This window comes from Elgaria multicarinata, chromosome 18 (assembly GCF_023053635.1).
Source record: "Elgaria multicarinata webbii isolate HBS135686 ecotype San Diego chromosome 18, rElgMul1.1.pri, whole genome shotgun sequence".
NCBI classification, from domain to species: domain Eukaryota; kingdom Metazoa; phylum Chordata; class Lepidosauria; order Squamata; family Anguidae; genus Elgaria; species Elgaria multicarinata.
Genome location: NC_086188.1, coordinates 2,459,135 through 2,486,518, shown reverse-complemented (window position 1 = coordinate 2,486,518; position 27,384 = coordinate 2,459,135). Strand labels below are relative to the sequence as shown.

The 27,384-nt window shown below is 42.2% G+C and overlaps 1 protein-coding gene across 2 annotated transcripts in view; it reads left to right on the top strand.

The window, feature by feature from the left end:
• Positions 1-282: 282 nt before the first annotated feature.
• Positions 283-27,384, top strand: part of CORO1C (coronin 1C) — a 61,710-nt gene continuing 34,608 nt past the window's right edge. Inside the window, exons 1-2 of one of the 2 annotated variants that reach the window (XM_063143811.1) lie at positions 283-515; positions 26,761-26,960. In XM_063143811.1, the coding sequence (XP_062999881.1) occupies positions 293-515; positions 26,761-26,960 (423 nt within the window). In that variant the 5' untranslated portion in view covers positions 283-292. Of the gene's footprint in view, positions 516-5,409; positions 5,496-26,760; positions 26,961-27,384 lie in introns of those variants that run through there. The other variant, XM_063143812.1, reaches the window with a different exon arrangement.

Below are 27,384 nucleotides of genomic sequence, written 5' to 3'. Positions count from 1 at the left end.
CTCTTGGCCTGCCAGGCCTCCAAACGGTTGTCACGTCGCTCAGGCCGGTGGAGAGGAAACAACGGAGGCAGCTGATAAGGCGGCTGAGGGCCTTGAGATAAAGGTGTCTACTGCTTTGAATCTTGCTTTGGCTTCTGGAGAGGCTGAAAAGAGCGACAGCCAATCCCCCGAGAGCGGGGAAGACCTTGGTGTCTGTGATGAGCCGGGATTTGATTCAAACGGCCAGGCAGGTTGCTTGCAAAGCCCTTGCACGGAAGCGCAAACAGCAGAGAGCACCAAGCCCACAGCAGTCATGGTGGTGACACTGCTCTCTCCTCTGCATGATCCCAAAGGTGGTAGCCCAAATGAAACTACTGGACAGGCAGCTCCGGGAGAAGCGGAACAGACGCTGCGAGAGCAAAGAAAGAGGGCAAAAAAGCAAGAGGAAGAAAAGGCACTTAAAGTGGCAGATGTAAAGAAGACGTTTGAAAAACGTAAGCCTGCGTCGGAGACGGCTGCTCCACCTGCTAGAAAAGGTGAGACAGGAATGCTGTGACTGGTTGAAGATTGGCTGAGTTTGTAGTGGTTACTGAGAATGTTTAAAGTTCTTAGCAGCTGCCTTGATCCCAGAACACATGAACACTGAGCAGGTAAGACAGTATCTTGTCTTTAGATCAGCTAATTTCAAAATGCTGGATGCCAGCTATTGAGTTACACAGAGCAGTATCAAAGGGGTGGGGGTGGGGGGAAGGATGCTGTTGTGTTAAACTTTCTGTGCAAAGATGACCATGAAAAAATGTTTTAAAATAATCACTGTAGGTTAAGTATTAAGTAAATGAGAAAATAAATATGCCAGTTCCAGTATAGCCTCAGTACTAGTGGATATTACTAGTACTAATGCCTACAGGTCTAGTTACGCTGTGGAACTTTCAATTGTGTTGAAATGTATGTGTGAAACTTTGCTCCCCTGCTCCCCACAATCCCAGCCCACCCCATCAGCCCATCATAACTGCTGTGTCTATGGACCCAGATGAATACTTCAGTCAATTTTATTTTATTCCTTTTGGCATGTAACCGGGACTCTCTGAGCCTCATGTATGCACAAAATATTTGTCCTACTTTCCTGCTGTCTTGTGTTGCTTGCAGAATGATGAATCTAGCAAGCTAGGCATTTTTACTTGCCTCAGGTGAGTGACTAATTCCATAGCTGCATCAGATTCTTGGTGTGACTTTCGCATTGTAATTCTGGAAAGAGGTGGGTTAATTGTCTGCTTTCAACCTGGATTTTTCTTTTTAAAGTGATTGGCAAGTTTTTGTTATTGCAGCAGTCTCCAGAAGTGTAAACTCATATTCAACATCACATAATGAAGACAGGGAGATATATTTATAGATGGGATGCTACAGATGATTTTGTTTGCAGATGTGTTGCATAAAACATGCTGTTGTGATCATCCACACCCTCCCATCATGACGACTGGTATTTTACTAGAATATGATATAAATATTATGACTAATGGTCATTAATCATAAATGGATCTAAGGTCTGCGAGGATTTTGAAGAACTAGATCCAAACGCTTCAGTGGTTTTTCTTCATTTTCTAATTCTATAGCTCCTCTTCCTGGCCAAAAGCTGAATGTAACAGGAGGTCGAGCAAAATATATTTCTTTCTTGTTATCTATTTCCTGTAACATAAGGAGAGAAGTTCTGGATCGAACAAAGATCTATCTAGTCCAGCACCCACAGACAGGACATGTACGCAACAGCACCCTCCCACCCTTTATCCGGATTAACTGGGGCGCATAGGATTACTGCCTCTGATGTTGGAAGTAGCATAGGGTCATCAGGACTAGTAGCCATGGATAGCCTTATCCTATACAAATTTGTCTAAATCCCTTTTTAGAGCCATTCAAGTTGGTGGCTACCACTAGATTTTGTGGTGGTGAATTCCATAGTTTAACTATGCCATGTGTGAAAAAGTACTTTAAACTATCCTGAATCTCCCACCATTCAGCTTCATGGGATGATCCCGGGTTCTGGTATAATGGGAGAGGAAGAAAAATCTCACTGTCCACTTTCTCCATACCATGCATAATTTGAAACACCTCTATCATGCCCCCTTATTCATCTTTTTTTTAAAAGCTTAACAGCCCCAAACATTGTAACCTGTCCTCAGAAGAAGTTGCTCCAGCCCCTTGCTTATTTTGGCAGCCCTTTTCTTTAACTTTCCCAGCCAGAACAGTACACAGTAGTATTCCAAATGTGGTTGCAACAACGTATATCAAAAGTTGGTGAAGTCTATGTCAGAGTTGGATCCCTTTTAGGCACAAGTTGTGTTCATTCCTGTCATCCTTGGGTCACACAAGCAGTGTGGGATAAATGTGGCAGTCACATAAAATCACAATTAAATTGCCCATTCTGGGGTTAGACAAAAATGGCTCTTTGCTAGAATAAGATGTCAGCATTTGGCCTCCTGCTAAGAATTCAGAAGTGCATTGTGGCAAGGGACCACGATGGTGTTATCCAAAACACACCTGTTTTCACCTGGCTGCAAAATCTAGGGCCTGTTTTTTGAGATTCAGTGTTATTTGTAATAAATACAATGCTCCATCCCTTTCAATACTGTGTGTGTCCAAATGGCTCCCTGCTAAATGAGCAGACTTTTACTTACAATTATAAAACTGCATCTCTAGCACTGGACTCCCCCCACCCCGTATTAGAATGTATAGGATTGTGCTCTAAACTGCTGATCTCACCAAAACAACTGAAAACCGGTCCCCATCCTACTATTTAGAACATATTTAGTAGTGAGAAAAATCAAGGCAAATCTTCCACTCTCCTGCCAACTGATTCGTTTAAGTGAAATTCATCCTTGATGTTGGTGTGTTGATATTTTGTTGGATTGCTGGGCAGCAAACCCTTGCAAGAGTAATACGTACCTGCCTTTGACTCAAGTACAAAAGGATTAAAACTATACCAAAAGGAAATCTCACCCAGAACGGATCCGACTCTCATATCCTACTTGTGGGATTCCTGTTGGCCACCGTGCGAATAGCTTGCTGAGGCCATGGGTCTGATCCAGCTTCCTCTTCATATGTCCCTTGTGCATGTTGAAGGGTCTATGCCCAAACTCCAACATCCCTAGTTTTTTTAAAAGGATCTTTGGTAGTAGGGCTGGCTTGGAGCATTGTCCCAGATTTTGGAGAGCTGATGCTAGTCAGTTATACCTGGCTGGGAATGATGGGTGTTGTAGTCCAAAACATCTGGAGGTCACCAGGTTGGAGAAGGCTGTAGTAGACCATACTGGGCTGCTCTGACTTTGTATAAAATAACTCCATATATGCCATAGGTTTACATTACCTCCCTTTTCGAAACCAGGCCGCTGATAAAACACTCTTATTCAAATCAAGGGACTATGGGATAGCCACAAATAGTCGCTCTCTTGTCAGACTGCAAATAGCAATGAGAAACCTGGAGGAAATAATGATGTGAAGGAGCCAGTGATATGATGCAACCTATAGCAGTTCAATATGCATGTGGATGGCAGTTGCTTACTGTACCCTAAAGTGCCATCAGTACAGAAACAAGGTGGTCCGAGCCCAACGTCTTCAAAGGATCACTTTCTCTTCTACAAAGATGGCCATATAATAAAAACACCGTCTCACAACTTGCTTTGAGTCCCTCTGCCTTCGGAGGTGAGGGGCTGCCTGACCTGCCAGAGCTGTTTTTGTGGTTGTGCTCCCACAGCGGAATGTCGTCCTCAACGTTTTTGTTTGATTTATTATTAGGGTTACACTAAGTGCAACAAAGTTGTTGTTGTTGTTGCAGTGCAGCTAAGACTAACAAGTTACGCAAATTGGGTGGTTTCCTGAATGCCGTGCGTGGTGACGAATTAAGGGCTTTCTTTAATTATTTGGTGATATTTAGGCTCAGCAAGATGGTAGTCCACAACAATTGGGATGCACTTTTCTTTCAAAGATTTAGCCTTTGCTTCATAAAAAACGGTATGCCTGGATATTACTGATATTGCTGCATTGATGCTTTACTCCTCTCTTTATAAAAATATGTATTACCCTATTTCTTCGGTTCTAAGATGCACTTTCCCCCCCATATAAACATCTCTAAAAATGGGGCGCGTCTTAGAATCGCGGGTGTGTCTTAGGGTGTTTTTTTTTTCTGTTGGTGGTACTGAAGTTAGTGTGCGTCTTACAATCGATGGCGTCTTACAATCAAAGAAATACAGTATGCACACACATTGCTTTATACTACTTATTTAGTAGTATAAAGAGGCAGCTGGACAACCATCTGTCAGGGATGCTTTAGGGTGGGTTCCTGCATTGAGCAGGGGGTTGGACTAGATGGCCTTGCAGGCCCCTTCCAGCTCTGCTATTCTATGATTCTAAGAACGAAGAATGGAAATGGAAGGGAGAGAGAAAGGCCCCGTTCAGAAGACACCTTAAAACATGGCTTTAACCATGGTAAATAAAGAAAAAGGCCCTATGAGAGCCCTATGTAGAGTAGATCCAGTGACCTAGGGAGGTTGTGGGCTCTCCCACACTAGAGGCCTTCAAGAGGCAGCTGGACAAGCATCTGTCAGGGATGCTTTAGGGTGGATTCCTGCATTGAGCAGGGGGTTGGACTGGATGGCCTTGTAGGCCCCTTCTAACTCTGCTATTCTATGATTCCATAGAGGTCCACCTGGCACCACCACTGCCCTCTTTTCAGTGCCAGGTTAGGACTGTCCTCTGCTCCCAGGCATTTATGGCAGCTGTTGAACAGGTCTGGTACTTTACTGAAGTTTTTGTTTGTTTGTTTTGAGCGGTTTAAATTGTTTTTACATTTTGCATATGTCAATAGTTACGATGCATTTTATCTTGTGAATGGTTGTGACTCGCCACTTCAGCTACTGGGCGGTACAGAAATGGAATAAATAAAAATAAATAGAATACTGAAGTGAACGTGGGAATAAACGACTCGGGTGGCTGCGCGTGTCAAGGGGGAACAGGTGGCGCCCGCGCGCTCCCTCAGAATTGCCTCACGCAGGTGCAGCGAGAGAGAGAGAGAGAGAGAAGAAAAGGCTCCTGAGGGAAACGGGCGCGCCCCGCCCCGCCGCCGCCTGCAAGCCTATCGCCTCGCGCGCCGCTGTGGGGCCCCTCCCATTTCCCTTCCCTTCGGAGAGCGGGTTGGCTACCTTCAGTCCCGCGCTGGGATGCGATTGGCTGTTTACTCCCCCCTCCGCTTCCCATCACTCCTCTTTCAATCACTCTGTCTCGAGGGGGGGAGAGGGGATGGGGTGGGGCGACGAGGACGAAACAACAAGAGAGCATTGGGCGCGGTCCCCCCGGGTGGGCGGGGCTTGGGCCTTCCCGGCTCCGCCCCCCGCCCCCTGGCGGCCGGTCGGCGCGCGTGTCAGCCAGTCAGTCAGAGTCGGGCGGTGACGGTGGCAGGAGGAGCGGCGGCTCCGCGGGGCTGAGGGGAAAGCAGAGGCGCGCGGGGCGGCGGCGGCGGGTGAGCTGAGGTAACGTGCTGATGACTTCCGTGTGAGCGCGCCTGGGAGAGGGGGCCGCGCGGCCGAGGCTGGGGTGGGGGGGGAAGGGGGCGCCTAAGGGTTTGGCCATGTAGGGTGCTGGCTGTGTGGCTTTTCCATATTCCCTTTTCACCCTCCTATTTATTTATTTATTTATTTTTACGCGTTTCCGTTCCGTTAGCATCGTGCTGAGCTTTCATCCCACCTTCCTGCTCAAAGGGGAGCAGGGAGGATTATACACGCGCTTGCAAAATAATAATAATAATAATAATAATAATAATAATAATAATAATAAAAAAAAATATCCCAAAGTATGTTATTTTTGAAATGCAAGCAGATGCATTAACCCCCCCAAAACACACCCACCCACACCCCTCCCCCCACACAACCCCCCCCCCCCCCCCAGACGACTGAGGTAATTAATATCCAGGATGCCAGCCTCGCTCCCCTTCGGATGGCATTTTAGGAACACCCTCTCGTCACTTTCTCTCTCTGTAATGCAGGTGAGAGGTGAGAGGGTGAGGTGGGCAGGCCAGGTTTTAAAATCTGGGTGGGGGAAATGGGTGCCCTGTAAGTGGTCATTTTCAATTCTGCATTTCGTCTCTGCAGGGGGAAAAAAAAAGCTCTCAAAGCAGGCCGTGCAAAAGCATTATGGAATAATAGCTGAGAAGAGGAAGGTGTATTTTTTTAAGGGTGTGTGTGTGTGTGTGTGTGTGTGTAGAATTGGGGTGGAGGGGAGATGTGGGGGGTGTAGGATGAGCGGTTTAATACAAGTTGGTCAAGAGGGCATGTGAAGTTTGGGGGAAATTGGGAAGGGTAGGATGGGGTGACCATGGGGCAGTGGGAGAGGGGTGCAAAGGGGACGGCCTGTGATGAATTGAGTTGGGGGGCTGATGATGATAGAGGAAATGGATGTGGCAAACCATATATGTTACCTCCAGGGGGTTCAGAAATGGATAGCTGGTTGTGGGGAGCATGCCAGCTTGTGGGGAGGAATTGGCATGGTGTGGGGTGCTGTCGTCCCCGATAATAGATAAAAGAGGGGGAATTATGTGCTTTGTCGGGAGGGCTATTTGTCAGCAGGGTGGAGTCTGGAATGGGATGTTGATGAGAGAGGAGGGATGTGGGTGCGCTGCTCATTGGGTGCAGGTAATGGAGGAAGGCTGGGTGTGGCGAGAGCCATGTACAGTGTATGACAGGCTGGCTCTCGGGTTGAGTGCAGGTGCTTGGGTGAAAATTGGAGGGAGGGGAAGGAGGGCGGCAGCGGTACATGTGGGGCTGCAGGAGTGGGTCATGTGTCTCGCAGTGATGTGAGAGAGAGATGGCAGATGTTGCATACGGGAAAATGAATGCTCAAGGGAAATTGGCTGTCTGGTTGGGGAAGCCGTGTATGTGTGTGTGAGAGATTTTTATAGCTTTTTAATTAGCGAAGAGCTGGACACAGGGAAATGACGGCGGCAGAAGGGAAGTGAAAACAGATTTTAGGAAAAGGAGCACTGGAAGTGACTCGATGGGGCTTGTTTCCTGTTGGTCTCAGAGCCCTGCTAAAAAGGAGACGGGTCACATATGGCTGAGTGGTTCTGAAGAGGTTTGCGATAGGGGAGGACTTTTTTTCCTTTTCTTTTTTTTAAAGATCTCTTTCAAACGTTTAATTGAACAGAACAGCAGAACCTTTTCCCCATGGGCGGGGGACGAGGGAGGAGCATGTTGTTACAGCGCCCTCAGTGATGTGCAACACATCCTGTTGCGGAGGTGGACTGGGCAGCTGACTGTTCCTCACAAAAGAGGAAGGAAAGAAGGGATCTTTTGGAGGGAGGACGCAGGGCTGCGAGATGCGGACTGGGGCCCTTCCTCTTCCCTCCCTTCACCCTCCCCGCTGGAAGCAACCTGGCCTCTTTCCTCTGCCTGTTACTTAGATGCTTCTTGCGTGTCACAGGTGGTTTAGGGGTCATCCACTGCACATTTCACATCTAAGGAATAATACGGGCAGTTCTGCGTGGGATCGAATACAGTCCTTTTGTTCTTCAGATTGTGTACAGGGAGGGAGCCATTAGTCAGTTCCATACAGAGTGTGTGTGTGTGTCATCCAAGCATAATGCCTCTCTTGGGGATGATGTGCATATGGGGGGCGGGCGGAGCAGAAGGATGACTAAGGCTAGATTTACTAGGATGTAATCCCTGTGGATTTCAGTGGGACTTACTTCTGAGTAATCATGCATATGGTCATGTTGGAAAGCCTCAGTGTGTTACGTTTGGGCATATCCTTCCCTTGTGAGATTCATTGATTTCATTACTCACATTTATATACTGCTTTCGACAGAGGTGTCACAGCGATGCCTCAGTCTTTCTTCCTTTTCCTCCCCTCTCTTCTTCCTGTTTCCCATCTGCCAGCATTTCGTTTGAAAGGTCCTCGGAGTAGGAGAACCTGCCTTGCTTTTCTGTATAAAATGGTGCAAAATAAATAATAACGAATGCTAACAAGCTTCTCTTACAAATCTTAAGACAATAAATGCCAAAGTAGTACATTGTTGTGGCAAAGCTGGAGAAAATGATAACAAAATTAGCTACAAGCTGGCTAGAAATAAAAATAAAACTGACTAATGTAGTTTAGCTGCTTATCATAATTAGTTATTTTTCAAACATGGCGGCAAGGCTGCTGTGCATATATAAACAATGCTAAAGGCAACACGAGTTCGCTTTGTGTGCATATTTTTATTTATTTATTACATTTTTATTCCGCCCAATAGCCAAAGATCCTTGGGTGGTTCCCTTATGTCTCTAATTGGCCCAGAAATACTGTGGTAGCCTTATGATGATGTGTTTTTGAAGATCCCTTCCACGTGAAGAGTGTTCTTCGTGGAAGGGCACCTGTGGACTGCATAGTCTTGGTTCCCCTAACCATTTATGTGGCAGCTGTGCGATGTCCAAGCTTTATGGGCCATTGCATGCCCCACTAATGGTGGCACGAGAAACCCCATGAAACATCGTACCTTATTTTCCTTATCTGCTTTCCCAACTTTTGGCTGCCCATTAAGGCATTATCATTCTGCTCTGTGTGTATTTATGAAAAATACATTGGTCAGGTGAGATTTTGCAGACAGAGTGCAAACAAAAGGGTTAGAGGTGAAATTTGGGGCTGTTGGAAACTGACCAAGTAAAGGCCACTGGTAATAAGCATGTCAGTGTTCTAGATGTTACTTGACTTGAAAGAAAAAACAGTAAATAAATTATATGGACATAGATGGCATGAGTTTCTTTTCATTTGTGATGTAAAACACAGGTTGCTATAATTTGTTGAAGTTAATTTGCAACTCTTGATGCTCTTGTGTACTAAAGGTGGTGTTTACAGTAGTAAAAGATTAGGGCAGTCCTTTGACAATAAGGGTCAAGACCTTCCCCCCTCTCTCATACACAAATGGCTTGTTTGTTTTCCTGCCATCCTAACGTTTTAACAGCAGTCCGCAGACTTGCAGTCAGATAGCTATAATCAGCATTCGTTTTTCTTTGTATGTACCGCATTGGGGGTTGTTCTGTCTTCTGATGAACTGCATTTTCAAACATCATTGGATTTTTCAAGTTGAATCTTCATGCTTATTGCATCTGTCAGGTCTGGGATGTGCTCCAAGCACGAGGCGGAGAGCGGATGTAGCTCTGATGAATAGCAAAGGCCTGGAAAGCTAATATTGTATCTTAGTGATGCCGTCTGGAAGAGAAGGAGGGGACAAATGATGCTTGATAATTGCATATTTATTGCATGCATCTCAAAATTGAACGTATTAATAATCACTTCATTAAATGGCTCATTTGAGCATCGCATGTCAATATCCCCCACTACAGTTGTTTGAGGTTTTGTTATAAGATATGCTTTAAATTATCTTGTGTGTCTGTTGGCTTAAAAATAAACCCATTTAACCTTTGATTTGTTTGGGACGCCCAACTCTGTACTGCTTCTTAAAGAGGCCGCATATATATATATATATATATATATATATATATACGTACCAGATGCTGAACCTATGGCAGCCTTGTTTTTGGACTTCTACTCCCATCAACCCCAGCCAACATAACCAGTGGTCACGAATCTTGGTAATTGTAGTCCAGAATATCTGGAGGGCACCAGTTTGAGGAAGAATAGCGTAGGGAGTTGCACCCAGAATTCCCATTCCATTCTAGAATGCTCAGTTGTAAGGCCCATGTGTCCACCGGAAATGTAAACCAACAGAAAACCATATTACATGTCATGATTCCCCCCAAAGAATCCTAGGAATTCTAGATTTTATGAAGGCGCAAGAAATCTTTGTTAGAAAACCTAGGTCTCCTTCACGAAACTACAGTTCACTGGGTGAACAGAACAGGAATAGCTTTGAAACCCATCCCGTTTGATCTTATTTACATGTGTCGTCATCAGATGGTAGGGTTATCTTATTACTATTTTCTTGGGGAAGATTGAGTTGGGTTGAGATCTCTTGGTGCAGTTAAATTTCCTTCTCAAAACAAGCCTATTTGAGTATACAATATACAGCAGATCCAAAGCAAATGCTAGGTCATATGCAGTAGAGATGAAGAGGAATATATTTTTGTGTGCTGGATAAACAGACGATAAGCAGGAAGAGACACTCCTGTATTTGAAGCTTGCCTCAGAAAGAGCTAATCTTGAGTTCAGCAAGATCAATAGCTTGCTGAACCAAGGGGCAACCAAGGAGGACAAATGAGAATTTCATCATTCTTCGCAGATTTTAAAAGCAGTCACATGAAAGAGGGAGAAAAAAAATGTCCAAATTAAGATTTGAAATGGTGTTAACTTTGCCATATGAGTGTTTCATGAATGAAAACGTGAGTATTCAATTTGAGAATCGCTGGGCACTGTCTTAATCTCTTGTAATGTAATTAGCTTTCCCTTTCCCTCATTGCCTCAACCCCCCACCCCATAATTCCATTTAAAAAGCAATGGCAATGAAATTAAAATAATGCTACCAGAAGCCTTAAACCGATTAAAATGGGAGTATAATCAGGTGTGTAAAAGAGGGAATTATGAGCCCTCAGATGGAATCTTCTGCTGCTTGAGAAGCATTAGATGCTTAGCGTGCATGGTTGTGCTAAAAACAACAACAGCCAAACACCACCACGCTGTTCAGATATCACTACTGAGCACCAAGACTTCCAGAGTAATATTTTGGAAGAAACTGATGCGTGTTCTTTTAAACAGTGCCACAGTGTCAAGCTGAGCTGCAGGCAGTGCCCTGGGATGAGCATTTCTTAACTAGGCTGTAAAAAGCATTAAGTGATCCATTCCCCCATCCACCAAAGCTCACATTCATGTATTGGCACCCTTAGTTGTTATGTAGCATCTTGAATCTTGCAGGAAATTGGAAATGGGCCTTGCACGAGTTCCTGTTCCTGACATTGATAAACTCAACAGATTGTAGTGAATGTAATTAATACTACTAGAGATTAGCAGGAGATAAGTGGTTCAGAGCACAGAGAACGAGAGAGGGAGAGTGTTTTCCGTCCCAAGGGTGTCAAGATGGACTGTCAGTTTATTCACTAGCCTTGGACATAGAAGCATTTTGAACTGAAGAATTGGTTGTGGTGTTCACAGTAGCATGATTAGCTTAATGTTCTGCTGTTCACTTGATAGAAAGAAATACTTTTAATAATAGTAATGGCAATAATCATGATAATAAAGATGTAGTGATGGCCGCCAATTTGGATGGCTTTAAAAGGGAGTTGGATAAATTCTTTGAGGAGAAGGCTATCAATGGCTACTAGCCCTGATGGTTATGTGCTACCTCTAGTATTCGAGGCAGTTAGCCTATGTGCACCAGTTGCTGGGGAACATGGGTGGGAGGATGTTATTGAACTTGTGTCTTGCTTGTTGGTCCCTGGTTGGCCACTGTGTGAACAAGGTGCTGGGCTAGATGGACACTTGGTCCGATCCAGCAGGGCTCTTCTGATGTTCTTAAGAAAAACAAATAATTCATGCTGCAATGGCTTTAATTGAAAAAGGTCAACAGCATTGGCCTTTTTCAGTCAAAGCCGTTCCAGCATGAATTATAAATTGTGAATTTATAGCTTTTGATGGCATTTATAGCCATTATGTTTCATCGGAGTTTTTTAGTTTTCATTTACAAATAGCTCTCAAAATATCTATATTTTGCATTTATATTTAGGCTAATGGAAGTAGAATACTGTATACAATATTTGGCTGCAGCGTTATTTGAGAGGGGTAGGAATATTTCATTTTTAAACAATTCTATCCCAGCTTCAAAGCAACTTATGAACAGTTAAAATCATATAAAAACACCAGCAATAATTAAAGAAATGAATGATCCAGATATTAAGGTTTCAAATTAAATTATTTAAGGGAACAGCACCATTATAGGCTAAAAAACAGCTACTAAAATTCAGTTGATATTAAAATTTTTGGTGAACAAGCTAGGCTTTGGTGCCCCATTGAAGAAGGAGCCAAATAAATTTGTTTGGGGAGGGAATTCTACAGCTGGGACACTATGATAGAAGAGATCTTCTCTCCGGTAGCCACCAACATGACCTCTGTTGATGGAGGCATTTGTAAAGTGACTAGGATTATGATCTTAATTGACTGGCAGATTTGTATGGGAGAAGGTGGTCCTTCAGATACCCTGCTTCTAGTAACGTTTGTGCACGGCAGAATTTTGTTGTGCTCAAAAGGAAGGGACAACTTAGCCCATCTCTAAAATATTGACCATATATGTACTTAACACAAAATGTACTTAACACATATATGTACTTAACACATATATGTACACCACAAAATGGTGTTTTTTATTTTTCGGCTTTTTTGGCTATATACAATGAATGTACTATGGATAACCTACCATAATTTTGCTGCCTCTTGTGGCTGATGGCATTATAAATCACAATGCTTAGAGGTGGACATGTGGACTGGAGTGATCTGGTAGGCATTGTTGACTTGGACTTCCAAAAAGCTTTTGACAGAATCCTTCACCAAAGACTCCTGAGTAGAATTAGCAGTCAAGGAATAAGAGAAGGTGAATTCCTGCATTGAGCAGGGGGTTGGACTCGATAGCCTTATAGGCCCCTTCCAACTCTATTATTCTGTGATACAGTGTCCTCTTACAGATCAGTAATTGATTAAAGAACTGAAAGCAGAGAGTAGGAGTCAATGGTAAATCCTCCCAGTTAGAGGGGTGTAAAATGTGGGGAGTGGCAAGGATCCATAGGACCAATACTTTTCAACTTGTACATAAATGATCTGGAATTAGGAGAGGGCAGTGAGTTTTCCAAGTTTGCTGATGACCCCAAATTATTTGGGGTGGTTAAAAGGACCTCTTCAGTCTAGGATAATGGGCATAAAAATGACAAATGCAGTTTAATGTAAACAAAAGTGGTGTGTTGAGACAAAACCCCCAATTTCACATATAAGCTGATTGGTTCTGAGGTAATGGTGACTGAAAAAATGTGATCTTGTCATTGTGGTAGACAGTTCGCTGAAAATCTTGACCCACTGTGTGGCTGCTGTAAAAAATGGTAAATTCAATGTTAGGGATAATTAGGAGAGGGATCAAAAATAAAAGTGCCAATATCATACCCCTCTTTTACAAATCTATGGTCAGATCACACCTGGAATGCTGTGTACAGTTGTGGTCACCACACCTAAAAAAGGATATCGTAGAACTGGGAAAAGTGCAGAAAAAGGCAACTAAAATGATCAAGAAGGTGGAGCAACTCCCCTATGAGGAAAGGTTACAATGTCTATGGCTGTTTAGCTTAGGAGAAAGAATAAGGAGAGATTTGAGAGCCAGTATGTTGCTGGCAAACTCAACTGGGAAGGTGCTATTGCACTGATTGTGAGTTTCCCGCAGGAAGCTGGTTGGACGTTGTGTGAACGGAATATCTGACTAGATGGACCTTTGGTCAGATCTAGCGTGGCTCTTGTGTTTTTAGATGATAATTCAGTTGGGAAGGAAGGAAAAGGGGAAGATATTTGTCTTTGCAGTTTGGACTGGTAAGAAGTACGTGTTTATGGTGAAGAGATTATGACTTCACAACTGTATGTTTATTTCTCCAGGGTCAAAGTGCTTGTTGCAGATTTTATCTTTGTTGAAGAAAGTTGGGCCATACAATTAATTGCTCATGTGTTTTCTTTAACCAGTCAGGTATGCTTAATATTAGCAACACTGATCATTTTTCAAACAAAGCACTATTAACAGTTTGAGAGTTACTTATCCAAATGTGTACTTCCAGTATTACTAGTAAACTAAATGATGCATTAAGAAATGTACGTGACCATTTAAGATGACTTACTTGTACTGTTAACAATCTGCCAGGATTCTGAGCCCAACTCTATTCCTTTTATTGAGTTTAGGTTGGCAGAAGGATCTTCTGGGGATTTTTCTGTAATATTTTACCTTGGGAATTTAGGCTCAGTTCCTTTTGTTTGCCATAGTTCCTGATCTCAGGAGACTCCTGTCATTTCATGCCACAGCACCATGGTAGAGTAATTTAGTGTGACGTTTGTATCTAGCTGTGGCTCAGTTCAGATGTCATGCTAAACCAAGGTTTGCACTAACCACAGTTGTCAGTCAAACCAGGATTTTTAATCAGGAAACCAGCTTCTTGTCTGCTTTTGTCTTCCATCAGCTTAAGAGACTGTTCTTGATGTCTGCATTGAGTCCGTTTTGCTGCTGACTTTTGCTGGAGACGCTCATGGAGAGACATCTGACTCCTTCTTCTTGCCCAGTCACTTCATAGACCTGTTCAGACAACATGCTAAGTCACGGTGGTTAAGTGTTTTTGAGCTAAACATTATGGCTTAGCATATTGTGTGAACTATTCCTAACCATGGTATTCACATAACCACAGTTTAAACATGCTTACTAACTATTTACTGCAAAAGGGTTACTTACTGCTTACAAACTCCCCCCACCCTTTGTGTATAATATACCCAGAATTAAGGATAATGCTTTTATGCATCTGATGAAGTCTATGGATGCTTCTGCCATAATAAATTTATTATCTTTAAGATGCCACAAGGCTATTTGTTTTTGCTGTAACACATACTAACACAGCTACCCCTCTTGAAATAGATCACTTTTGTTCTGTGTTTCTTTTACGAAAAAATGTCCTGAAATTTGAGGGGCCCTGAATTAAAAAGCGATGCTACCTGCTTTCCCACCCATGTTTGTGAAATTACTGTCATCATATATCAGCTCTTTTTCTACTTGTAGAACTAATTCAGCTTTGCTTTCTGAAATGTGTAGAGGAGCCTTCATAATCAAAGCAAAAGTATCTCAAATGAGTGAGGTCCCTCTCCCTTGGCTTCACATCTTGTAAATGTACTTATTCTTACACTAATCAATGCTCAAGTTGCATGGGCAACAGGCACTTTAGGTTAACTATAGAGCTCTTCAGTAGCTCAGAGTAGTGACTCTGGGATGAAAAGGGATAAAGCTTGAAGATAAAGAACATCTGTACAAGAGAGGAAGTTTGGTTGATCTTTAAAGCATTTGTTAAAACAGATGTTGGAGAGGCTGTAATTGGTACCACAAGTGAGGGATTTGAAGTAAAATTAACAGATTGAAATATCTAGATGTCAGTTTTTGTTTCTCCATTACTTGTTGAATATTATGGCAGCAGGGCGGAAAGTGATGCTTCTGTTCGAAACTGTGTGCCAGTTTGCAGTGGCAAGACTGGAGACTTGTATATTGTGAGAGAGTTGTCTAAACTCATTTACTAACTTTGTGCAATTATCTTGCGCCATTGCCATCTATGGGGAGGGTGTAGCTCTGTGGCAAGGCACCCTGCTTTGCATATAGACTATATTATAGAGGGTCCCAGGTTAAATCCTTGGCATCTTTGGAGGTGATAGCAAAGACCCTCTCCCTCATATATTCCATTGCAAGTCGTCAGTAAGTCACCCTTCATAGCTTCTGAATTTTAAGGATTGTTGCTGTTTCTTTTGAGTTGAGTCTTCAGTAGACTGAAGATTGTAGAGCTGAATTTTCTCTGAAACATAATAAGCACATGTTAAGAAATGTTATGCCATTTCAACTCAACCTCTAGTTGCTCTTCATTACTTTGTTTTTGAATAAACTCAGTTTTCAGGGCTGGAAAAATCCAGGCAACTGTAAGCAGCCCTCATGCTAGTGTTTAAAAATGTTTATTTGTATCCCAACGTGTGTGAATTTTTCCATGCTTATAATGTTGGCATCAAATTCTGCATATAGTTCTCCACCTGGCCTCGGGCTTAATTCCCTATCATATTGACTAGATCACATTCAGTAGCAATAGAAACTGATGTTGATGGGTGCTGAGCCCAGAGGTTGATACATGCTCATTTTAGTACACATATCTTGGCACATGAAGAGCCAATATTTCATATTTGTTTTCTGGGGAGCATATGTTTACTGCAATATGTTGCAGGTGGGGAATGGCTGTTTATCCTGCTCCACTGCTATGGTTACTGATGATTAATGTGGAAATGATGAAACGTTAAAGCTTTGGCTTAATAAGCTGGTCTCATATCAAACTAGATCTGCTAGAGTAAGAAACCTTTTCCCCATACCTGCTGTCTTCTGAAATGTTTCTAATGCTTCTCATCAGGCGAACATATGAGAGCTTAATGCACTGCAGAATGATATAAAATAATAGTATGACATGGTAGTTAAAAATGAATTTAGAAGAGGCTTGCTAATGGCACTGAAAGAGCAAAATCAAGCCAGTAAGAGATCTTTCTGCTTTATTAACCTTGTTACACTGATAAGAAAACTAGGTCACTAGAAATGAAATGCAGAAAAAGGCATTTTATCTGCATACCTGTCTCTTGCTTTGAATTCTGGGATTGATTTTTGTTTTGTTTTATCTTGGCAGGATTGCTGGGGTTGGGTTGTATGTGAGGAGGGAGAACTGGATCCTGACCTTTCTTGTGTGAGAGATCCTGTCACAGAAGACAGGGGACCAGAGTTACAACCCTGAGTCTTTCTGCTTAATGTATTGGGGGTGACGGCTGCTGTTTAGGAAGCAACAAGCCATTAAGCACTTAACTTTTTCTCCAGCAACCTCTGCTGCTAAAACTAAAAGCTGCCTGGGCTTTTAAATATAAAACATAAGGGCTGTCCTCTTTGCCTTATTTTTAGGAAGGAGTCGGTGTTTTGATTCCTCTGAATAGGCACCATAGTTTCACCTTTATTGGAAAAAAAAGTAACTTCCATTGTCGCGTTACCCATCCATCAGAAAAGCGCCACTTGCAAACACCGAAAGTGTGAAGCATGGCATATGCCTGAGCAATGTGCAATTCATCTGTAGGGCTCTCATCTCCGCTTTCCATATTGTTTGCATAATCCTAAAATGGTTTGTGTTTACTCTGATTGTAAAGCTTGCAGTTTTCTGTTTTTCAATGTCAGCAGACGAAAGCAAGCACACAAAAAATCCTGCATTATTGTTTCACATTTGTGTCCAACTTGGGACCAAGGTTTTTTGCAGAAATGTGGTAGCTATTTTCAGTTCATGCTTTTAAGCTACCCATTTAACAATACGTTTCAGAAGATGGGACTTATTTTTTGTTCATTGTTGTCTTCTTTATGGTTTAGGCAAACAAGACAATTGTTTTAAACCAGTTACCCTGTCTTCTCTAGGTAGTCATTTTAAAGCAATCGAATCTTCAAGAATTCATATCAGGCTGTAAGTGGGACATGTGGTTGACTAAAAACGAACAACTCAGCCCAAACTCAAGGTTGTGGGAGCCTACCAAGAAAATGAAATTCCATTGGGAATCTCTTTTGGAAAATCTGGTCCTCCAACATGATTTAGCAAATTGGAAATGCTTCAAGGTTTAGCCTTTGGGCTATAAGACAGCTTCTGTTGGCCAGTTTGCATACCTATATATTGGGGTTCAGTATTTTTGCATGACACTTTTTAGCATAAGCCAGTAGCAATCTTAATGGCATCATGTGAATACACTTCATGTTGAGCCTATTTCTCATGATATGACGTCTTTGAGATTGATTATGGGAGATAAAACACCAGTTTTGCTGCTAGCTGATGTAGGCGAGGTCTTCTGCGTGTAATATATTTATGCAAGTAGCTGTTGACAGTGAAACTTTCTGTTCTTAAGCTTGCAGACCTGCTCTACACATAAAAGGAACTAAATTTTGAAGGGGTGTGTGTGATCCTTCTCAATCTCTAAATTCTCATAGCAAGGCAAATCCTTGTTAGTTCTCAAATGTCTGCATGCAATAATATTCAGCAAACAGTTAAATGCTTGTTCTAAAACAGAAAGCTCTCTGAATGTTGAGGTGTGCGTGAAGGATTTTTTTTGTTGAGATCACTCTTGCTGGGTGCATTAACAATGAAATGGTTTGCTGTTGGAACTTTAAATTGCAGGAAGTAGGAAGGTTTTGTTTTACCAGCCAGAAAGGTCTGGATTTTGTTCTGTTGCATAACTCTTGTGTAATTCCAAGATGCTCACTTCCTCTTTGACAATTGCATAATTTGAGAGACTTGGTGAGATGGAGTGTGGCTTTAACCCAGTGGATAAAGGCAGATGATATTAAAATAATATTTTAAATCAGATTTCTTGATATGTCAGAATATTCTCTTAAAGATTGACTAGGCTAACATTAAATAATATGAATATAAACAATTAGTCTCTGAATTGAATCAATGCCTCTACCAAATACATTGAGTTAAAGAGGGCTTTTAAAAATGTAAATAAATAAATGAATGAAGAACAGTTTGATTGTTTTTTTAAGAGTAGAGCTGGGCCAAATCAAAGTGAGAAACACTGGTCAGAAGAGAAGAGAAGACAAAAGTGTAATGTGTGCAGATTTCCATGACTTCCATCCATAAGAAAGACCCTACATGGGAATATTTTAAAGACATCCCTTCTGTGGGTAAAAAAAGAAAGCATGCAAAACATATACAGTGCAACAAGGAGATGCAAGGCCTCATTATAAGAATGATACAACAATGTAAATAATATTCTATTTTGTTTATTTATTTATTACATTTATATACCGCCCCATAGCTGAAGCTCTCTGGGGGGTTTACAACAGCTAAAAATGGTAAACATTAAAAAGTATATAATTTTTTTTAAAAAAAACCAGAAACATAAAAACAACAGTATCCAACAGTTGTAAATTAATATGATTTAGTGGTCAGATTTGCATCATTGTTTAGAAAATATGTAAAGAAGTATTGATGGGAAACTTGAGTTAAATCAGTTATTTGAATCAGCTTTTTTCCTTGCTGATTAATGATTTAAATCGCCTTGAGTTAAATTAGTCCTCTCTAATGAGAGCCCTTACCACATCAGCTTGTTCACTGAGGAACCACTGCTTGTTACAGAGGACTCTGGGGCATGTTATGTGACACACCACTCAGTTCTTGAGGGGCCTGATTCAGGTCTGTTGGGTCTCCCCATTATTCTGTGTAAACTTTGTACGTCTTTGTACATTGCATGTTAAAATACTGCAGGTAAGGTGTCCTTCAGGAAATTCTGACCACGATTGCTGATCATATTGTTGAGAAACCCAGGGTTCTCTGGAACACAGTTCACAAATTATTATCTTAGCTCAGCTTTCCTGACCATGGCCATGCTGGCTGGGGGCTGATGGGAGTTGAAATCCAAAATGTCTGGAGGGCACCAGTTTGGGAAGGTTGGCTTAACCCATCTATGCACTTTGCAGTGTTTTGCGGGTTCTGTCAGCTTGTTTTATGCTGATGACATGAGTTACCATAGCAAATGAACTAGAAACTGTCTGTACTTGTATATATCTGGAAGTGCCCTGTTGGGATGTTGCAGCATCAGAACCTCCCAGACTTCCCCTTTTGGGGAATTTGGTGGGTTTTTGAAGTGTTGCATCATCCTAGCCTGCAACACTTTAGTCTGACAATAACAGACACTCCAGTTAACCCGCCAGATGAAATAAGTAACCCATAATGTGGTATTGAGTGAGTAAGATTCTCCCTGGGAGTTCAGTTCACACCCTTGGAGAATCTGAAATAATAATATTTTCAAACACCTTGACATTTAGGGGGTGCTAAAGCATCACATAGGTCTATAGCATGCAAGACTGAGAGGGCCCGGCTGCACTGCGGAAGATGTTGCTGCAAATTATTATTTTACTGTGTCAACTTGATTTGTAATTTGGATTGTTTAAGAAATTACTGAAGGTGCAACACACATTTTGAACTAGCTATTTATTTTTGCTGTCTGGCTCTGTGTAAGGATCTCATCTCCATGAGCTAAGCAGGATTGTCGCTTTTATGGCAGCTTTTCCTGTAAGTGTTCTCCTAGCAGGATGTGTTTCCTCTTGCATAAACAGGTTGAAAACCCTTCAAGCTACAAAAGTACATCTGCTGGCCTCTATATATAGTCATAAGCAGGAAAGTGGGCCAATTCTGAATACTTTTATTTTTTTGGTGACAGATTAGAAACCCCAGTACTTCCGTAAATATTCAATTAAGACAACCCTCCCAATATAATTTGGTGGGCTGGGAATATTCTGTGGATTGGAATAATCTCTCCTTACCTATGAACTGTTGCTTTCTTCTTAGGTTACTCCAGACATAGTTTGCCGAATTGGTCAAACCACGTTTGGCTCTAACTTCCAAACAATTATTTTCAAACTCACTTCAAATAATGGCATGGGGGTTTAGCGGCAGCCGTAGTCCTCCCAATTTGGCTATCAATGGAGAAAACTGGTTAGAACAATCCAGAAATGTTTAGTATATGTCAATGTTCCTGATTCTCCAAATCAGACCTTCTGCCGGTGATGCTGAAACTGGAGTTGAGCTGGTGGAAGTAGCCATTCAACGAATGACACTGGAGAGCTTTTTCACTCGCGCACACACTAGTTTATTTGAATTTGGGATGGGAATGTAAAATTTGTATTGGTCAGAGAACTGCTTTTCTTGATAATAGGTATAAGCATTGCCTCCTCCAGTCAGGGCTGGTTTCTAGAAGCATTTACTGCCTGTATCCTTCACCACCTTACATTATTAAACCTCCACTACAGCACAAGCTGTAATGATGTTCTATATTAAAAATGTAGAAATACTCTGACATTCACTTTCTTGTTTTTAAGTATTTAAGATTAAAGATGGTCTGGTTGCAGCACTCCTGTTATTAAAGTAGACCTGGACAACTTGTGACTCAAGACACCAAACCCAGCCCACCAGATGTGTACGCTTCATGGTAACACAACCCCTCACCGCCATTTTTGCAGTCTTAGGCAGCAAAAGAAGGAGGGTTATTGGGAGCGCAGTGTGTGTGACACATGTTGTGTGGGCCAGCTTGAGAGCGTTCTCCATTCTGCCTGGTGAAAAAACCTTTTCTCCTATTGCTTGCTTCATCAGTAGTGCAGTTGGTGCAACAAAAATTGTGTCTATCTATTGTTAGTTTAAGCTGCTTAAACAAAGGGCACTTGGGTTTCCTTTTATCTTTAATCATTATCTTTAATCATTAGCCACCTTGTTAGATTAATGAGGCTGCAGGGCAGTTCTTATTTGCCAAGGATCCAAACCACTTGTCCCAAATAGGAAGGGCCTTAAGCTATGCCATTCCCCCCTCCCACCCATGACTTCCTTCTCCTAAATAAGATCTCTCTAGCACAGGTAACCCCTTCAGGTTCCTTCTGTCCTCAGCCTGCTGATCTCCCTAACAGTGAGCAAACCTTGGTGAAAGATTGCCAGTGGCACATTGGAGTCAGCTGGCTCCTCCACCCCCCTTCTTTACCATAATGGGGGAGGGTATGTCTTCTTGCAACATGAAAAACCTAATTAGGCTAGAAAATTGTCTTCAGGGCTTTAAATGGAGGCAGAAATGCCTCTCACATTCAGGCACGAGGTAACCCTTGTTTAATTTTTCAGCTGAACGCTTTATTGGATGTGTTTCAGGGGATCCATCACTCCTGCTTTTCATAACTAGAGCCTGCATGCTTCTTCTGTCTGCTCTCTTACCTCCCCCACACCTCTTTTGTTTTGAAAGGGAGCCAAATCAAAATGGCTCTGATCCAAAGCCAAGAATCACTCCCTTGGCTATGGAAATGAAGGCTTAGAGAGACTGTTGAGCATGTGTGTGTTCATCTTGCCTAGTTTCTGTTGAGGATGATTCAGCGTCATAGCAGGGCAGCCCAGCGAGGTAGGGGTGTGTGTGTGTGTGTATAGTGGAGGGTCACAGGGAGAAAGAGAGAGCACAAAAAATAATTACACAGCTTGGGACCACGATACCTGATGGAACACCTCTCCTGACATGAACCTACCCGTACACTGCACTCAACATCTAAGGTCCTCCTCCGAGTGCCTACTCCGAGGGAAGCTCGGAGGATGGCAACAAGGGAGAGGGCCTTTTCAGTGGTGGCCCCCTAATTATGGAATGATCTCCCCAACGAGGCTCGCCTGGCGCCAACATTGTTATCTTTTCGGCGCCAGATCAAGACTTTTCTCTTCTCCCAGGCATTTTTGTGAACCGCCCAGAGAACTTTGGTTATTGGGCGGTATAAAAATGTAATTAATTAAGTAATTAATTAAATTAAATTAATAGCATTTAATAACATATGCTGAGTTTGCTTGTTTTTAACAGACTCCAGAACTGTTGTTTTTAAATGGATATTGTTGTTTTTATGCTTTTGATGGTTTTAAATTTTGTATACTTTTAATGTTTACTGTTTTTAACTTTTGTAAACCGCCCAGAGAGCTTTGGCTATGGGGCAGTATATAAATGTAATAAATAAATTGGAATTTTACTAGTATTTCTCCCCCCCCCCAATTATTAGAAATGACACTTGCTTAACTATCCCACCTTATGACTGCTTAGTTTATAAGGGAATCAGGTTAGAGAAGAGTATTAAGAAGTTCACTGTAATTCTTTCATTTGTTGAGATTAGTGATGCTGGTCAAGAGCAGTTGGGGTCCCCCTGACCTCTTTTTTCCTTTTCTTTCCCTCGCCCCCTCCTTCTGCATTGAATTTAGATAACGTTTCAGTATGAAGATTTAAGCTCGCTATCGTGGGACGATTTCATTTCAGGCTTGCTCGTTGTAAAACGTCAGATTTATATAACTTTTGGCTAACCTTGTGGGCGGGGAATCTAACCAGTGGATGTTCTTGCAAAGCTGCTGTGAAAACCCATTGGCCCCAGTACAGGCCCTGCCTTGCCTATCTTATCATGATGACAAAACAAATACATGGGTGACTCACCACAGACAAGGCTGCCAGAACCAGAAGGGTGGTGGAGTTGCTGCTGAGAACAGTACCTGTCAAGTGGGTGTGTGACTGAGTGGGAAGTAGTTGAATTGAATGGGTACAGTTCCCCAACCTGCATCTTCCAACTGCTGGGCATGATGGGAGTTGCAGTTCGACACATCTGGGAGGCACCAGGTTGGGGGAGGCTGCTGCAGTGCTTTGCTGTTGCAACACCGTGGAGTTATTGGGTAGCACCATTTCACCCTTCCCTGTGCTGGTTGAGTAATTTGAAGAACATAGACTAGGGTTCTCACTGTATGTGGATTGACCTATGGCTGAGAAACCTGTTATTTTGAAGTGTTTGTTAACTGTTTAAAAATACCTGGAGGAGAAATTAACAAAAAGACAGCAAGTAATCCTATACACACTTACCTGCTAGGCCCATTGAAAACAATGAGACCTGAGTAGACATGTTTATGGTTAATCCGCCTGCGTATCTTGAAATATGTTCCTCTGAGAATCTCAAGTAAATGACTGGGGATGAAAGATCCTTAATCCAAGACCACGGATCGGATATGATCAGGCCGTATCTACAGTACAAATGTTAGTTTAACTGTCATGTCCCCCTCCCTTCTTTAGAACATAAGAGCCATTCTGGATCAGGCCAAAGACCTACCTTGTCCAACATTCTGTTCCCACAGTGGCCAGCCAAATGCCCATGGGAAGCCCACAAGCAGGACATGAGTTGCAAGAGGACTTGGGAATTGTAGGTGTGGTCAGGATGGCAAGTTTCCTGCATTCTCTCACAGAACTTCCATTCCTAACATTTCACAAGGGCAGGGAATAGCTGTTATTTCTTCAAATTCCTCCTCAAAACCCGGTTTTTCCAATAAACTTTTGGAACAATTCTTTGGTCTCCACACCCTACTTCAGGGATGGGCAACCTGGTGCTCTCCAGATGTTTTGGGCTACAACTCCCATCAGCCCCAGCTTTTATTTATTTATTTATATAGCACCAACGATGTACTTGGTGCTGTACAAAATATACAAATAAAACAGCGATACCCTGCCTAGAGGCTTACAATCTAAAATCACATTAAAACATGAAGAGGGGAAAGGGCTACAGTGGCCAATGGTAAGGGATTATGGGAGTTGTAATTAAAACAGCTGCAGGACACCAAGTTGCCTACTTCTGTTTGTGTAGCTGAAATAAATGCCCCTGTCTAGCCTTGCCTCCTCCTTCCTCTCCATCCCCTATGTTGAATTTCTAGAGTGTAAATTCCTCAGGACAGTCAACCTGTCCTCTTTGTGAGTCACCATGCACGTTGATGGTACTAGTTAAATAATAAAGTAAACCATCGTCACCTCTCTTTGATTCCTGGCCTTGAAATAGTATACCCTGTATCTCAAGCACCCATCCCTTACAGATTTTGAAGATTTTGTCATTATGAAAACCTCCAAAGAAGGCTACAGTCCATAGTCAGCTTATTCAACTCCTGAACAGTAACATTGTGCACAGATTAGTAATCAGGTAGCCCTGTTTTGAAGCAAAGTATGGTTTGCTAGATTTTACTAGGTTTGCAGTTGATAAAGGCTTTCTTGTGTGTAGTACTAACGAGCCATCTGCTCTGCTGCTTGTAAAAATATAAAAATCCCACTAATGCAATTTAGAAAAACCACGTCACCACTGGATTGCTTAAGACTCTTGGAATAAGATAGATGGAGTCTTTCACCTCTGGATCATTGTCTTGAACTCTGTTAAGGTCACTGCTAAATGAATGTCATTACCATTTGACAGCTGTTTGGCTTTTCCAGAAGCAGCTGGTGGTCTATTCCCAGGTGAACAGATGTCTGTACCATAGACACCCCATCTCTGTGATTTGCACCCTTGCTATCAGTGTCTTCAAAAAGGCAAGAGTCTGGCAGTCCTTATCTTCTCTGCAGGGCATGGTTTTTGCATGTTTAGTAAGTTTTTGCTGAGGAGGCTTTTTCTGTGGATTGAAAGCTGTCTCCATTGTTATTAGCTTAATAGCTTTAACAACCTTTTCCTATTTCATGTTAATGTTCTGATCTCTCTGTCTGTCTATGTAATGCAGCCTTCCCTTGATGCTCTCCAGATGTGTTTGACTACAACTCCTATAATTCCAAGCCAGCATGGCAAACAGATCTGGAGGGCACCAGGCTGGGGAAGGTGCAATATCTGTAGCTTTCAAAGTTTGAATCAAAGCTAGCTACTAGTCTTTAGAAGCCTGGGTTGTTCACCTCTGCATCACTGCCAAGAATGTTGAGATTTTGTTGGAAGCTGGCAAAACTATAACATTTTGAAAGCATTTTCGTTATTTATAATACAACGGGCATGAAAGATGACCTTTGTGATCCAACATTTCCATGGATCTGTCCTCTTTCTGTCTTGAACAAAATGTTTGTTTAGTTGATTAACGTTTTTAACTGTAGCTGTGCAGGCCATTAACTTTTCAAAACGGGTAACCTTAAAGGTTATCTTTGTTTGGGTACGTGCGCATGATGCAATAGAAATTGAAAAATGGGATCTGCGTATTAAGCATATTTTCCTCCTCCTTGTTTGCAAGCGGATTTGTGTGCAATGATGCACACCTGAGAGAATGAGCGATCTAGCATTTGATTTTGTCCCCACCCCACCCCCACACTAGACATTGCCAGTTTATGGACTTGTGCTCAACCTTTTGTTTGTTTGTTGCTTGGAATTTGGTAAAATCTTAGTAGACAATCAGAAGAAAGGTGTTCAAGTAGTTAAGGCCTTCAATAGAATGGATATGCTGGTCCATTTACTGGTCAAATATTGTTTAGTCAATTGATTGCCTGTGGCAGTCTTTCCCCACATCTGGGTACTCTTCAGATGTGTTAGACTACAAATCCCATTATTCTCAGCCAGCATGGAGAGCAACAGATTGGGGAAAGGTGAACTACAGTCAATTAGTCCATGGACCTATGATGCCGGTGATACTTGAGCACAACTGCCTTTCAAAAAACAGCATTTAAAAAATAAATAAATGAATCATAGAATCATAGAATAGCAGAGTTGGAAGGGGCCTACAAGGCCATCAAATGCAGGAATCCACCCTAAAGCATCCCCGACAGATGCTTGTCCAGCTGCCTCTTGAAGGCCTCTAGTGTGGGGGAGCCCACAACCTCCCTAGGTAACTGATTCCACTGTCGCACTGCTCTAACAGTCAGGAAGTTTTTTAAGTATTTGAAGAGTGCTCTCATGTCTCTTCATTGAAGCAAAGTAAATGCTGTTACTTTGCTTCAATGTCACTTTAAAATAAAATAACTGTAGGATGACCTTAGATGTTCCAGAATCAAACCAAAGAGAAGAACTGTTTAGTGGACTACTTGGACTTATAACACCCTTAGGTAATAATTCCATACAATGTTTTACTTTCACTATTTCATAATAGGTTAACTAATTTCTTGTAATTAGCATAGGCATCAGACCTGCTGGTGATTAGGTTATCTGTTCATATTGACAAAGCCAAATAAAGCTTTACAAATACTTGATCATTATTTGACAAGATTTATTTTTATTTATTTGTACCCTGCCTTTCCACCAAGCAAATAGAACAGTCATACTAAAACATTTTTAAAACAAAAACTTGATTAAAACTATAATAAAACAAATACATTAAAAAGACACCAATATTTGGTGAGACAATTAACCAGTCAAACGCCCAGTCTTGCTGCTTGATGGTTATTTTTGACAGCGCAGTTTTTGGAAATTTTTCTGTTCCCGATGAGACTTTAGACAATCATATGGCTGGATTTGGGCCTCTTGGATAATACGTCTTTCCTTCTCAGTTTGGAGAGAACCTATTCAGTTGATTGCAATGTTAGAGGAATGGGTTTTGGATTTGTTACTAGCATTCTTCCAACTGCAAAGGGCCCAACATTAGGCATTTAGAAACACATTGGTAAAAATAGATTTTCTCTTGGCACTGTAGCAAAAGACGAGTTCTCCGGGCTGTGTAAGTAGGGGGACCTGTGGAACAGTGAGCCGTGCTGGTGTCCTGAATTTCCTATTCTCTTCTCCTGCAGAAACAATGAGACGAGTAGTACGACAGAGCAAGTTCCGGCACGTCTTTGGTCAGGCGGTGAAAAACGACCAGTGCTACGATGACATTAGAGTTTCCCGTGTTACCTGGGATAGTTCTTTTTGTGCGGTCAATCCCAAATTTGTTGCACTAATAATAGAGGCAAGTGGTGGTGGTGCATTCCTGGTTCTGCCATTACACAAGGTAAGCGTGTTTTCCAAATCATAGTTTAACATTGTCCTTTGGCATTACTCTGTCCAATTCCAATGTTGTTTTCGTTCCTACAGATTTTTTTTTTTAATCCAGTAAGTAGAAACTTGGGTCATTTGACTACTTGAATTCTGTTGCGTTGGCCTTCCATTAAGAAGGAACATAGGAATCAGCCCTAAACTGAGCCAGGCCATTGGTCCATCTACCACAGTATTGTCGACACTGACTGGCAGCAGCAGCTTCCCAGGCTTTCAGGCAGTTTTTCCAGCTGTACCAGGAGATGTTGGGGATCAAACCTGTGACCTTCTGCATGCAAAGCAGGTTCTCTTTCACTGAGCCATTCTTGACATTCATTTTGTATCTAACTACCGTCAGCCTGGATTCTGATTGCAGGAAAACAGTAAACGCCTCCAGACGT